At 35.7% G+C, this 16,443-nt stretch overlaps 1 protein-coding gene across 1 annotated transcript in view; it reads right to left on the minus strand.

The window, feature by feature from the left end:
* Positions 1 to 16,443, minus strand: part of ASCC3 (activating signal cointegrator 1 complex subunit 3) — a 263,876-nt gene that overhangs the window by 119,517 nt on the left and 127,916 nt on the right. Inside the window, exon 14 of the mRNA XM_063389711.1 lies at positions 8,976 to 9,110. Within this exon, the coding sequence (XP_063245781.1) occupies positions 8,976 to 9,110 (135 nt within the window). The remainder of the gene's footprint in view (positions 1 to 8,975; positions 9,111 to 16,443) is intronic.

Genomic DNA, 16,443 nt, shown 5'->3' on the forward strand with positions numbered 1-16,443 from the left:
TCTGGAACAATCCCTAGGGATTGAAAGCAGCTGCAAACTAGCTGAACCAACCAAGCTATTTTGGCTGAAAAGGGGCTAGGGCAGAGAGCACCTATACTGACTTGAATATTATTTATAATTTCCCAGATATTGCCTGCCTTTCAACCTGTTAAATGACACAACAAAATGAAGAAAATGGAGATTTATCCTCTCAAGATAGCTCACATATTTTTAATATACCCTGAACTGGATTACACATGGTGAAAACAAACACTGGCAAAAATGAAAAGCAGGTATTAGGCTGTGCTCCTGAAGCACAAAGAGGGCAGTCCTGGTCCCCTAACTTGTGAATATTAAAACAATCATATTGGTTTTGCTTTTGCTTTTCCCTCACAGATGTCTCAGAAGTTTATAATTTGTTTCTTTACGATTAGCATAGCTATTTGATATCCAAATACACTTGATAAAATGAATGAGATTTCAAATTGAAATCCGCTTATCCAGGGAAGCTATCAATTAATAACTACTGGGAAAACACATAGCAAACTTTTTGATCTGGATTAGATGTTCAAGCATCCTAGAAGTTAACTGAAGGAAATTTTTCGCAGTCAAAGGAAAAAGGAATGTTGCATGGCTTTTCTCTCTTAGTGCCCAGAATGAAGTTAAAATTTCAGGAAAGATAAAGAGATCCCAAAAGCTTATGAAAGAACAAGAAATAGCTAAGAATACATAGGGAAGTAGTGAAAATTATTAAACCTTTAATATATTCACTTATTTAAATCAGTTAGTTTTACAGTAATACCAACATTTATGCTGATTTTAAAAGAAAAAAAGACACACATGCTGCTACTGACTGTGCAAACCCTGTAACTGCAGCAGCAACCAAATAACTTGTTAGAACTACTCATTACAGTAAGCAATGTCAGCCTAACACCAAGGAACCTCTATTGGCCTCATATGCTTGCCATATCCCACAGAGAAAGAAGTTTCAGTATATTTTAATCAGTCATTTAAAAGAAGTCTTGAAGAGAATTACCTATTAAAAACATTACTTTAAACAGTATAGCTTTGAATTTCAGTTTCTATATATTGAAGCACTAACAAGACATTTAAACAATTTACCTTAAGGTCTGAGTTTACTGAATGCAAAGACTGCACCACCTTGCAGAAGACTGTAGACTTCATTTAAGGAAAGAAGTTTAATCATGTTATAAATATGACAACGGTTTCAAACGATCTTACTAAACACATTTAGTATTTAATAGGAAATTTTGTCAACAATGAAAGGGGATGCTATAGGCAACACATTATCCCAGAGTTTATCAGAGCATTTCCATGGAGGATTAGTAAGAAAAGGCATTAAATCTTATATTTACAGTGGTTAAATCCATTACTGATTTTAACCTGAATAACTCTGAAATAGCTGAGAAGTTCTGTACAAAAGCATAACACGTCTTTTAGTAGTTCCTTGAAGAAAAAAATCAGCACCCCCGTCAGCTCTATTTGCAACCTCAGAGATCATTCTAGAAAAATGTTTGCCATTTTTCTTCTAGGAGATCCATTACTAATGTGGTGCAGCTTCTGGAAGTAGAACAATATTCATGAGGTGGCTTTCCAGTGATAAACAGGATGAAACTAAGCATTGTTGCATATCAAGTTGACACTCATGATAGATAAAACAGAATATCCGATCAAGCCCATAGATTAGGGGGTGAAAAATGTCTGTTTTATTTTTTCACAGGACAGCAGAAGACTTAATTGTTACATCAGTCAGAGCCTCAGAGATAAGACAAGTTTGAAATCCTTCGATAAGAGACTGATTTTCAGAAATACAGTTGATAACAATTCAATCTTTACCATATATTTTATACCATCTGATTAATAATAAAAACACTAGAAAATTCCAGTAGACTGTAAACCATACACAGGACTACACAGAGCATCAAACTGAAAATAGAACTACAAACTCAAAGCTGTGCAAATACAATTTCTAGAATGACATGTAAAAAAGTAACTATTATACTAACAAAAATATACAGCAAACTTCAAGTGGTTTTCCTTTTTAAAGGTCAGGAAAAGCAAAAGCAAAAAGAAATCTATTGTTCATGTCAATTTTTTATTTCAGTTTACAACACTTAATGCTTAACTTTAATATCCTAGGTATACTGCTAAAAAACCTGAGCAATATTTTTCTATTGCTCACAATACATCCTTCTGTAAAAGGGCTTTCCCAAAAGCTAAGTGTCCCTCTGAATAACATTGCTAAATTCCACGGCTCAGGATTCATTACGACAGTGGAATCACTCTCTACAGAACACATTTTTCTTTAACTTGTGAAGTGTTAGGACCACATCTTATCATGAATTTTGTCTCTGACCTTCAAGCAGCACTACTGAATAAAATATCCCATGAAAGAAATACAGAGAGTTTAATTCCCTTCTCTGAGAGATAATTAGCAAATATTTTTCAAAAGTAATAATTATAGTAATTATAAAACAAAGAGGAAACTTCAATATATGTTTGACATTTATTATAGCCTAATGTATTTGAATACATATCGTCATTTTATTTTTATAGTTTTTTTAATGGCATATCAAATATTAGATATGTTATTAGGAAAACAAAAATAAAATGAGGATTGCTGTAAAATAATTAAATGTCATACAAATGATTACACATTAAATATTTGATGAATTCTCTCTAAAAATTAATTTCTAATAGTTTAAAAATGTCTGACAGATAATTAAGAGGATTAGTAACTGCTCTCAGATTTTTAAGGCCTGTAAAGAATACAATGCTTTTAACTATTCTATTTTTTTAGTTCATCCTCTGAAGTAGCCTTCACTTCCAAGTGCTGTGTCTAGACTAGAACATGCATGATTTGAGTATTACTTGTTCTTGTAAGTCATATACTGGATTTCAGATGATTCTAAGTATGTTATTCATCCATTACAGCGAAAACTGCATACAGAATACAAAGTAAGGACTGTATTACTCTATCAAGATTATTGTCTGCCAGGTATTGCTAAATTTCATGTCAAATGAAATGGCAAGTCTGAATGGCCTGTAGTCAGCTAAATTTGGGAACAATGCCAATAAACATCTATTTATACAAGATAGCTCTTGTCAGACAAACATGACATTATCATTATGAAGCTTAGATTAATCACTCTGCATCACACAGCACTGATATAATACAGTTAGGCTTCTGTCAGAAATTTCATTTACATGGTGAGGCATTGGGAATTAAGTACTATATAAAATTAATTTCATTTATTAAAGAGATTAAAATCAGGCAATGCTGATCAAAGAGATTAATTGTATATAGGAACTTTCACATGACAGAACATCAATAGGTTCTTCACAGATCCAGTTTAACCTATGGATATTTAATATCTGTACAAATGATCAAAAATTTAAAAGATGAACATGCTGATTAAAGTTATGGTTTGGAAAGCAGAAACACTCTGAGGGAATGGTAAGTGCTTGCAAGGACAGATCGGTTCCATATTGCCCCTCGGCTCACCTACAGATGAGCTTAGAGGTATCAGGAACAAAGAAACCTGGTCATGTTTGGAGAAGGGATTTTAAAACAACCCAGAAAAGCTCTTAAAAGTCATGTTTAATTGTGTTAATACTCAACTTATTGCAGAAGATGTATCTGATTTACAGTACAAGGTGCAAGAACTGCTGTGCCAGGTGAGACAAACAATCTGTCTAGAACAACGGTTTCTCTGAACAGCAAATGCCTAAGGAAGAGGAATGTGAACGCTCTTCCCAGGGTAATCTCTTGGCCACTGCAAGTTTGCCACTGAAGGACTTTCTGAGTAGCTTGATCTACCTCTAACAACAATAATTTGCTATTTAAATGATTAAAATTTTCTCAGGGAAAAAAATTACATCAGTGAAGAGAACTAGCATAAGATCCTGGGTCTAGAGCACTAGGCAGGCCAATTCAGACATAAGAATTACACATGTCAAGGCTACAAGCATTTTAGAAATGTTACTGGAGCTCAAACAGAATTTTGTGCCTTGTTCAAGTCTCTGCATCATAAACTTTTCACAACAGCTGGTCCTTCTTGTACACAAAAACTATGAATCCATTAGTGTGTCCCTGCAGTATTCTACAACTCTGACTTGCTCTGTTTAGAACTACAGTTGTCTGCAATTAGGTTTTCCTCTTTTTCTAGCAGCTGTTATGGTAAAAAAGTGTACAGATACGACTCGTGATGACAGTCACTGAAGCCTGTAAATGTAGGCTCTCTGTGTACACCTACATGGTACTGAAGTTTGTACCTTAGCCAGTAAACCTCTCCAGCATTAGAACTACCACTGAAGCAGAAAACTTCTACACTTTCAGGCTACCTGCATGTAGATGTGCATTCTACTTGATTCAGAGAGAGCTATTCCAGCCTGTGATGTTAAATTCCAGGATGGGTTATTGGAAAGAAAGCAAAAGCTAAGGAAAATAACCAACTTCTTTATGCCCAGCTTGACTTCACTGTGCCTTGTGTCTTTATCTGTTACGCTTTGAAATCTTTATAAAAATTTGGTGCTGAAAGTTCCTATGACAAAATACATGATGGTATAGCCCTTTAGTAAGATGCACATACATTACCTGCTCTTAATAAAGCTACTTCTGTTGGAAATATTTACTGCTAACAAAGAAAATTTAGATTGAACAGTAATAGTTTTAATAACAACCCACCACATGCTCTAATCACTGAAATCTTTGGTGTACTCATAAGTCTTCATATGTAAGAGCCTTAATTGCTCAGCGAAATGTTGCTAACATATTACTCATTTTATGATTATTGATGGCTGTTTATGCACAGTTGCTGCCTTGGCAGACTATATATCTTATTTGATTAGTATCTTTATTGTGCTAAATAAAAATATGCCTCAAAAATACATGCTGTAACATAATTGTTTCAATACAGTATATTCACATTAGTTCAAACAGCAAGTTTCTGATGAACAGAGAACGCATATTTTCAATATCTTGAAAACTCCTTTTGTAGACAACAGGGATTAGGTAATAGACCCAGAATCAACACAATACATTTTTATTGTAAACAAAATGAATATAATTTAACTTTGTTTGTTAAATGGATCCTGAAAGAGGAAAAATGCAAGTATGTTGGGAAAAGTTGCTGGGGATGTTTTGCTACTGATGTCAGTACGACCAGGCCTTCACTCTATAGTACTCCCATTATTGACTGATTTATGTGTCTCAGTGAAGGAGTCCTCAAGTACACTGCAGTATCTAATTTGTATAAAATAATAACTATAGTAATAAAAACTTTATTTTACCCATTATCTAGAGCATACTAACATGCACGAGAAGTAAAATAATCTGAATTTACACTAATGTAATACATGCATATGACACATACTGATCACTGGAAGAATTTAATGGGTTCTATCTCTTCATAGCCATTGCAAGACTCAAGACAGACACAAGAAGGTTATGTGATACTTGCTTGATCACATCACCCAATTCCCTTTCATTCACTGCTATATGTCATGGTTTAAGGGGTGATATTCCCCAGTTTACTGCTCCCCACTGAGAGTTTCCAACCCATGCACTTCTTGCTTGCTTCTCCCCCTCCCACAGGAGATCTGGAGGCACAAAAGGTGAAGATCATGGGTTCAGACAAGAACAATTTACTGGAAACAGTACTAAGAGAAGAAAAACAGTAACAGCAACAACACTAATGACACAGGGTGCAAGAAAGAGGGGAGCAATTCCCCTGTGATTGCTGGAACTGGTGTTACCAGACTACTCTGCTGCACTGACACGACCAGAAAGAACCCCTTCTCCCCAGAAGACATTCCCTTCCTCCCGTCCCCAGCAATGATGTGAGTTGGTATAGAATAATATCCAGGTCCTCTCTTGGCCAGTGGAAAAATGAACTCAGTCCTGGATGGAATCAGGACACTGGTCTTTACATCTTCTCCTTCTTATCTGCTTATAAATTCGTTCTGTTATTAAGAGTCACACTTCCTGTTCTTGGTTTCGCAGATAATCATCACCAGCTTGGTTTGTAAGTGGATTTTGCCTCATCTTCCTCACTCTTTCTAGATACTAATTTATAAGAATTTTTAAAATTCTATTGGGAAAGACTCCATAATTTCACACATTATATTTTCATGCCTCAAGTTTCTCTGTGAGAACACTTGGAAGTGTGTACCATTAGTACTGATCTTGTCTACAGCTTTTCCTGAAAAAGGATGATGCTTACATTTTCATATTAAAAGAGCAGTATTCCCACATAAGAATTCAAATTCTCGTGGGAGTTTGCTTAGAATAACAAGCACATTTAGCATGAACCTATATAGTAGCAATATTTTACTAGCATTTTTTACAAATAACATGTAAAGCTTACAACTTTTCACTTTCCTTTACCGCTCTCTTTCCCAATTTCTTCCTCACTTCCTGAATCATGATGCCAAGTCATCACCTCTTTCAGTGAAGGTGAACGCCTCCCTGTTCAAGCCATTTCTTCAGTGTAAAAGCAGAGATTGCCTGCGTCATGGAAGCTTCCCCGCAGATTCTACTGTGTAATTCTCTAAATAAGCCAAAGACTGCTCTCCCAAAGACCACCAGTGAGTCCTAGGTCTCACTATTTACACCACAGCCTTCCTCTGAATACCGAGCTCAATCCCTACAATGAAATCTGCCATTAGTGGAAATGTTTGTCAATAATTCTTGGGCAGCAAAGTAGGGGCCTGTTTGGACTCAAGTGGTCTCTAAGTGTAGCTTATGAGCCTCATGAGTTGCCTGAATAACCCCACATAATAGTTGAAAATGAAGTGGGACACTTCTGCCAATATCTGTTGCAGAAGCTCTCTCCTTAGAGGGTAGAATTGAGCCGAGACACAGACTTCTTGTTTATCATAGCATGAAAAGGGTCCTGGTTTATTCCTCTTTACAGCTCAGCCATCCTGACTCCAGCTATTTACTGACTCTGCAGCAAGCTTTTACTCTAAGTTTTTTTGGCAGCCTCTGACTGCTCATTATTTCCTCCTAAACCATGACTGCAGGTATCAGTTTGCAGGCTCTGACTGCAGCTTTTACCCAGCTAGACTGTGACTGCAGGCTCCAACAGCAGGCTCTAACTGCAGGCCCAGACTGACCTCGCAGCAGTGATTCTCTCCCCAGGATCCTTCTTCTTTAAGATCTTCCCCCTTCATGATTTCTCTTCACCAGCTAACCCACTCCCTTTTATCACACTTATCCTTATTGGATATAGCTCTGACTCATCGGGGGTGAGGGTGTATTGGGTAATTAACACAGCTGTTACTTATCAGGAACAAGGCCACCTGTATTATCTTCCTCTAAAAGTATCCACTAGTAAGTCATAACCACTACATCTGCCCAGACCGAGAGTCCACAACAGATCTCAATCAGAACCTCTCTGTCCCTTCCTTCCCGCTCTAACCTTGAAGCAGACAGGAGCTGCACATGTCCAGTTTCACTGTGGGGCTGTGCACAGCCAAAAATCAACCTAACAGAGAACACAACTCCCTCTCCTCCACTTCCCTGTCTGGGCTTTCCAGAACGGAGCAATATGATGTATTGCCTCAGAGATGAAATCTACTGCTATATCCACAAGTAATAAGCATTATAGCACATCAAAACACATTCATAGTACACATACTCCAAATGGGTTTAGGACTTTTTTCTGTGACAGTTTTGTGGCTTCCATTGACACAGCAATATGCTTTCTAATTAATTTAATCTAATTTGATTAATTAATGGGAAGTAAAACTGAAGATACAGGAGCTGTTTTCACTGACATACACAGTGAGTTGGATGAATACTTCTTTGACAGATATCTCACAAAAATGCACTGCTGAAATAAGCATAAAATTTTTCTTGATTTCTTTAGTAATAATTTTGACTGTCTAAATAAGCATTAGTATTTTCAATAGCTTATTTTTTCTCTTGTATTAAAAACTAACATTGTTAATAAAGGAAGAGTTTCAGATTTTGTTCTAAGAAATCTAATGAAATAAAGTTCAGCATTAATTAGCATTATGGTAGAAACATGGGGTCTCCAGGTTTGATGTTATTCTTATAATGCAGCAGATACTAGCATCTACTAGAAAAAGAGGGGCTTTTAAATATGCTATTTTATGAAATGTAATTACATTAACTTTTAAGAGCATAGTTTTAAAATATTTATTATGGCTGTCAGAAGCATCTTGCCAAAAAGAACGTAATTTATCCTGATTTCTCTACATTTCAGAAATCTGATTCTACCAACTGTAACACCTATACTTTATTCATAATTGCTAAGACTGAATGCATCTTTTCATATTCTTTTCAGAGGTAAACAATAAAGTAACATATTCATTACAACCAATGACAGACACAAGAACCTAAACCCACCAGAACATTCTAATTCACAGGTCTAAAATACTGAAGTGTTTATCGATATATATGCCCGGGCAAGTAGATATCTCAAATATGTATTAAAACTTTTACAGTAAGTACCTCCTCTATGTTGATGGGGAAAAAACAATTGAAAGAGAATGAACCTTATTTTTCAAGGGATGTTAAGAAGACACTGCTAATTCTAATTTTTAGACTTCAGTTAATATCACCCAATACAAATGCCACACACAGCACAGAATTAAGAACTGTTACGGAACTATTTTTTCAGCAGATATACTGGCATATTCCTTGAAACTCGTGGTTTAGGGACTTCCTGAGCTGCAAACATGAAGGTTACTGTCCAGTAGCACAAGTTGCATAAAACACAACAATTATCAGCTTTATCTTAACAAACTGAAAGTAACAGGACTTTGCTCTTCCTTTACCATTACTCCTTCTGTTCCCCCATTCAATTTAGCAACTTCACATGATTTTTCAAAGCAAGTTCTTCCCAGGAGCTCAAAAATGCTGCATCTATTGCCATGCTGGACTGTCTTGTAAAAAACATCAATTCCAAGACTGAAAAGACTACCAGTGTAAATTATTCACTTACCTGTTTTTCAGCTTGTCCATATTCTGATCCTTGGGGTGACAAGAAGTGACAAATATGACCATTATTTTTTGCTTTTTCTCGAAGAGCCATAGCAGTTCGTACTGTAGCATTTCTAGCATGAACAAACACCATCACCTTTAGACAGAAACAAATAGGGACAATAAGAAATTTTAAAAAAAGTTTCATCAAATAATGAAAACACTTTAATTACAAAATATTCCCTATGCGAATGACAAAAACTAGTTAATACATGGCATACTGATGAAAACTAATGCCACTTCAGGGCAATTAAAGGATACAGGCAATTAAATAAAATACATTGCATTTAATATTTTCAAAGAGCTTTTGAGAAGGTTATATTTTTTTTAATTCTTAAGTCTTTAAAAACAGGGAACAATTGTTGGCCATAAACAGTTCACCTTCACAAAGTACTGAGATTAACATTGATGTGAAGAGTTGTGTTATTTGACGCATCCTAAATGATCTGGAAACAAATAGTGGGCTCATAAACATTTTGATGCTACAGCTTGGCTATGTGAGAAAAGAACCAATCAAACAAAAGAGAACTACTGTGCAATGCTCACAGTTAAAAGCCCACAAGAATATTACCACTGTTAATAGCAGGACCACTAATACAATATTCAAAAGCCATGAAAACACTAATCAAAGTGTTTTTACATTTTTTTTCATGCTTTTAAGAATGTCAAGATATCTCAAAAAAGAGTTGGTCTTTTACCTAAAAACAACTAAAATATTCCTTTCTGATTACTGCCTGCCATAATATATGTCTAGAAACAATCCTGTGAGCTTTAGAACTTGGATAGTCAGAGGCACTCTGACTCATATCAGTGCACATGCTTCAAGAACTGGAGCAGGACAGATGGATTGGGACCCCATTGCATTTTATGCTCCAAGTTCCCTTTCTCTTCTGCTTATTATACTCAACAAATTCATCAAGTATAAACGAGAAAAAGCACATGTTTCTACTTTTAGTTAGCAGAGGCTTTGTACAGAATTGATAAAACTTCAGTTATGATTTCTAAAGCTTCTGCCTACATGTCTGACAACATCTGACACCACAGCAATCATTCATTCAGAAAGACCTACGACCTCAGTATGCAGACAATAACTAAGAAACAAGCATTGTGTAACTGTCCTCTACCCAGAAGCCTTACTTTTATTTGATGTTTATTTGCCACTGTTTTAAAAGTAATAATTCACACCTCAATTAATTGACTTTTATGTATTAAATGATCACATATCAACACCTGAAAAAACTGAAGTGGTTGCAAAATTGTTGACCAAAAAAAGAGAACTCCTCAGATAGACAACAATCTCTGTACATCTTGTAATCTCTGTACACCACTGCATGTTTTAAAGAACCAGCCCTAGATAAAAATTGACATGAATAACACCTTGTTGGATGTTTTTTCCCCAATGAAGTCAGTAAACTTTTATCAAATATACCATAAGACAGCAATATAGTCTTAGGAGGGTTAATTTAGCCTGTCCTAACTGTGTCAGAGAATATTATATTTCAGTGGCAAAATCTCTGTGCATTACATTATGCAAATAAGTTAGGAAAAGTAATTTAGAATAGAGAGAAGCGGTTCCACAGTTACAAGCTGTGTAATTAGATCTGTACTCTTCAGTTCAAAGCCAGCTCTGGTGTATATAGCCCTAGTGCTGAAAGCGTCTGCTGCTGCTCTCCTGAAACCAAAGCTTTTAAATAATAAAAAAATACACAAGAAAGGAGAAAGCAAATGTCTCTAGCTAGGTTACCTCAGAATTTTTGCAAAGTATAAAACAAATCAAACCTTTTCATCAAAAACTTTGTTTAAAATTCACAGCAGGAACTGCTTGCATCCCCCAAAGAATTGCATATTTCAGCTTTTAATCTTTATGAAACATGTTAGTGCATCACAAAAGCAAAGATAAGTGTGCTATTATTACTAAAAATGTATAATCAGGTACTTGAAGTACCTTGAAATAGATTTCTTCTGCTATGGACAGCAAAGATGCTTGGATTAACTTTTGCTACCAGAAAATACATATCTCAAACTGCTATCCTCTATGACAGCCTTAAAATGCTGCATCATTTTTCTGGGGAAGCATGCTGACTCTTTCAGTTATCTTTCCATCTTCTTATTAAAAGTGCTGGTCACTTGAATGCTTGAGTTAGCAATTCTCTCACTGAACACCTCTCCTCAATGAGAGAAGGCCTAGGTTTTGCTACCCGCTTTGCACCATACCTTTCAAAGAAACTAAGACGAAAGAATGAATGTATTTAATTCAGTGTTGATATCAATTATGTGGTAAAGAAACAAGTGTCTCTATTTTAGCCTCGAGATCCTGTTTGGCTTCACAGAGCTAAATCCTTATAGCATGTTCTTTTATGTGGTTCTTGATCTGGGTATTACTTCTACAGAAAATGAACAGTTAGGGATATTGATCAACAGAATAATCTGTCCAAACATTTTCTTCTTTAAGGTTAGCACGAAAACTCCTCCAAGTATTTTACAAAAAACACTTTTCCCCAAGGACTGCTAATGGCACCTATTTATGTTGGAAACATCTCCCTCCAAATCATTAAATGGAGCCACCTTACAGACTAAGTAAAACTCACTAACATGTAGCCTTTTTCTCTCGTGGCATGATTTCTTCCTCCCGAGACACAGTTCAAAATTGCAGTGCCCAACATTTACAGAATGAAAAGTGTATTACATCCAAAATATACATGAAAACAACACACACAGTTCACTAATGGCTCTTGTATAAAAATGATGTTAAATCAGGATATCTTAGACTACCAGATCTAACTGACAGCATAGCAGTGTATAAATATGGTTTCCCATTCCTCTAACCAAATCCAGTAACTCATGAAAAAACTATGCAGAACTAGTAACTAAAAGAACACCAATAAAATAAGACATTTCGTAAGTTGACCTATACTAAAGCTTAAAAAGTTTAACATAGAAATCTTATTTTTCCTTTAGCAGATTTTTGTATTTTGCATAATGAAGTCTTTCTGCATATTAAACAACACCATGGGAATGGAAAAAGCTGAACAGGCTGTCACTTACTAAGGCAACAAGAGAATTTAAATTTACTTTCTAATTATTTTAATTAATGTTAGTACATCTTGTATTTAAAAGAAATATTGATATAATTTGCATATGTACTAAGATCTTTTACTACAGAAAACTGAAAGATTATTAAGCTGCCTACAAACTAGTGCTAATGAGACATTTTTTACATCCTTCCTTTTCTACAAAAAACTCTTCACAATTTAAAAGCAGACTGCATTTACTCATCTCATAACATTAAATAATGTGGATTGGAATACATGAATTTTCATTCAAGGTTGAGAAGTCAAGAATGCCCCCAAAAATTTCAGCAACACTCACCATTAAAACATCTGTACATTCAAGAGAAATATTTAGGAAACTGTGCTGAGGAACAAAGCTGCACAATACCATACAATATTTTAACAGAAAATATTAAATAATAACAAAGAAATATGTAATGTTTCATCAGCTAATCAAAACAGAAAGGTAATATATTTTGAGCTCTTGATAGATTACCATTAATCACTCTCTAAAATTTGATTTATTCACTCAAACAAATTACTTCTGATCATCTCTGTTCAAACAAAACCTGGGATTTTTCAAAACACTCTAAATAATCTCCAAAAAATCAATTTAACATTGCTATTTATCTAACTACCTTTCTATTTCGATATACTGTGTTTTATGGAATAATAACTCCATTGTGCAGATATTTTTACTATTGCAATGTGCACTTGCTAATTTATCTGCAATAATACTACTTTTTAAAGACATGTGCCCTATAATTTCAATTTCTGTATTTATTTTATTGTGGAAATGTATATTTACCTAAAATGTGACTACCCTAGTGAATGCTTTCTTGTACAGTCCCATCTAAATTTTATTGCTTATGAATCACAGAATCTTTTGAGTTGGAAGAGAACTACAAGGATTATCCAAGTCCTGCTCCTGGCCATGCACAGGACAACCCCAAGAATCCCACCATGTGCCTGAGAGCACTGTCCAAACACTTCTTGAACTCTGTCAGGCTTTGTGCTGTGACCACTTCCCTGGGGAGCTTGTTCCACTCTCCGGGTGAAAAACCTTTTTCTAATATTCAACCTAAACACCCCCCAAGTCATCTTCATGCCACTCATTAAACTATGTAAAGAGTTCTGGTAATGACCTTATATTAGAAATTCTTTATTTTCTTCTTATTGGCCCTTCCTTTATTTTGCTTTGTGTGTTCTAAATCTATCCATAAAAAGATGCTTTATTATACAAATTTCAAAATACTGTCATATTTCTAATTCTTACTTTTCATTTCTCTTACAGTAAGGGTAGGACTAAGAATAAGTCTTTGTTATGCTCTTTCCCATTTCCCTCAGGGACTCTGGGATTCCTAGATAAATTTTACCAGCAAGACCAAAGCAAAGAGGACATTGAATAGCTCAGTGTCACAGATGTTTTATGTCAAGAGGTTTGTTGCCCAATTCAGTAAAGAGTCACCATTTTCCTTAGCTGCCTTCTTGCTGCTGCTGTACATGTGGAAGCCCTCGTACTGCCCTTTACACACCTTGCCAGATTCACCTTCAAACAGAGTTTGCTTTCCTAATTCTACTTCTGCATGCTTGGACAGTGGCTTTATATTACCCCTGGATCTTTTGTCCCAGTTTCACCCTTCTGTCTGCTTCCTTATCATGTTTGCCAGGAGTCTCCTTCTCATCCACACTTGCCTTGGGCCATTTTGCTTGATTTCCTGCACATCAGGATAGATTGCTCTTGAGTTTGGAAGATCTGATTCCTGAAAATCCCCTAGGTCTTCCAGACTACCTTTCATAGGATTCTTCCAAGATTTCTGAAAAGGACAAAGTGTTCTCGTGCAGTCCAGCTTTTTGCCTTGTTCCCTCCATTGGAACCTTGAACTCCACCATCTCATGGTCACTGCAGCCGAAACAGCATTCAGATTCCCAACCTGTCTTTTGCGTTTTGTAAGTACAAGGTACAGCACAGCATCACCTTCATCAGCTGCTCAATCTTCCATGCTGGGAAACTGTCATCAATGCACTCCAGAAACTTACTGCATTGCTTTTGGTATGCTGTGTTGCCTCTCCAGCAGATGTTGTGATGGTAAAGTCACCCCGGAAGATCAGGGACTACAAACATGAGGCTTCTTCTAATTGTCTGAAGAAGACCTCATTTACTTAACTCCTGATCAGTGTCTGCAGCAAAAACCCACAGCAACACTGCTTATGTCTATCTACTGGCCAATCCTCCTCTAAACTCTCAGCTGGCTCATCATCCATCACTAGGCAGAGTTCCAGGTAATCCCTGCTGTGCTCTCACACACAAGCAAGTTTCTTGCTGCCCTAACCTTGACCTTGCTCAAGATTCTGTTTCCAGCCATTGCAGCACTCAGTCATGTGAGGCATTACATCCCTGACCTCAATACCACCCTAGCTCAGCAATTAGGGATGCAGATTTCAGAGAGGCACTCAGCTATGCCATGAAAATGTGACACTGTGTTCTCTGCCACTGTGTCAAATGGAAAGCTATAGGGGTTTGGTGTCATTTCCATTCAAGGCTATGGACAAAACAGTTGTGGACTCTAAGTAACACTGAGCCTCTAGCATTAAAATAGGAGACTCTCATAACATCAAACCTTTACACTGAAGAACAGCCAGTGCTCATGCAGCAGCACTTACGGGAGGATGCTTCCAGTGAAAAGTACTCACCTACATGAAACTTCATGACTCTGCCCTTATACAACAGATACACATTTTTCCACTAAAGAAAACCTGTTTCAGGACACAATAATAGGATCTGTGCTATCTTCCATTTGTAGCATTAGCCAAATATATTACAAATTGCAGAGGAAAAATGAATAGAGTGAAAATTAAAGCAGAGGGCGAGTTAAAAATAAACAAACAATACTTTACTGACTTCTACAGGTAGTAGAAATTATTCTGAATTTTAATTGACAGGATAGAAATAGAAATAGCAATAACTATTCTTGTATAGAAAATTAAGCAAGAATAGCTAGTCTATTACTATGCAAATATATGTCATTAGGCAGTTAACAATTGCATTTTTGCAGATGCCAATGGACTTGAATGACAATTATTATTCAAAATTATAAGCAGCTTTTCACTGTATCTTTTTTTAGAAAAACAAGATGATGCAATAATTTGTTTCAAGCATTTCCCTTTGTCCTTTTTTGACACTAACTATTTTGACTTTGTATAATAAAATGTTTCCATGATATATTAAACTATATTTTCAACAAATATCACAGTGCATTAAGAGTTGTCATAGTCACTATGTCGCTTCTTATGTTTTCAAATCTATTTATACTCGCATGTATAACATTCATAATATGCAAAAACGACCCAGGAGTCAATACTGATAAGATGATTCTATCCAGCCTTAATAAAGGAAAGGAACATAGAAGACACTGGAGAAATCTTTGTATCTGTCCCATTACTTTTACTTAAGCAAAAAAAGATTAAGAAAGTTGCCATGTCAATCTCTCTATCTTCTGGTTTCAGTAACATAAACCTACTAAACAATTAAAAGAACAGCCATGATTTCTAATTTATTTTTTATCAGTATTGATTTAAAGGCAGACCTTTATCCATCCGATTTTTGCTCCTAATCAACAAATTTTCTATATCATCAGAAAAATAAAGAACTGCTTCCAAGGACAAGCAGTGTTTTTAACATGAAACTTAATAAGTAATGAAGAACTTAAATGACGCATTTATTGTTAACGGGAGTAAACTGTGCTAGAACAAAAAGAACCTCCCTCCTAAACCCTTGTGCTAAATACCTAGTCCTTCTCCAAATACCCTAGCCTAAATAAGAGTAACATAAATAGCTCATGATTAAAGGCATCCAGTTATCCAAATGTAATATATTCTGGAATCATATTTTCAGTAGCCATAAAGAAAACTCTCAACATCACAGAATTACATAAATGAGAAACCTCATAGTCTGGAAAGGGATTAGAAGTCAAAAGGAATTTCGTGATGCATCTTAGTGAAAAATTATTTTCCACCCTCATTGATTTGTCAAAATACACCTTATTTTCTACAGCAACCTATGCTTCTGTGTATTTCTAATTGAAACTCACTGATGATATTACCATTGTCTCAGGTGACACCTGTTAAAAGTCTGTGACAGGCATAAGGTCTTGGTGGACAGTAGCTGCCTCGGTAATAATTTACAGATGTTTTTCACAAAAGTCAGGTAGTTTATTTATCTAGTTGATACTATCATGATAAATTAAGCACACAGTTCCATTTCTTTCAGAGCTACAGGGCGAGAATTTTCAAAAGCTTTGAACCACTGACAATGCATAATGTATCCTTTGGAGTACCATTTAAGCTTGTTATTTAATTCTTACTGAAAAATAATGTGGA

This window comes from Prinia subflava, chromosome 2, assembly GCF_021018805.1.
Source record: "Prinia subflava isolate CZ2003 ecotype Zambia chromosome 2, Cam_Psub_1.2, whole genome shotgun sequence".
NCBI classification, from domain to species: domain Eukaryota; kingdom Metazoa; phylum Chordata; class Aves; order Passeriformes; family Cisticolidae; genus Prinia; species Prinia subflava.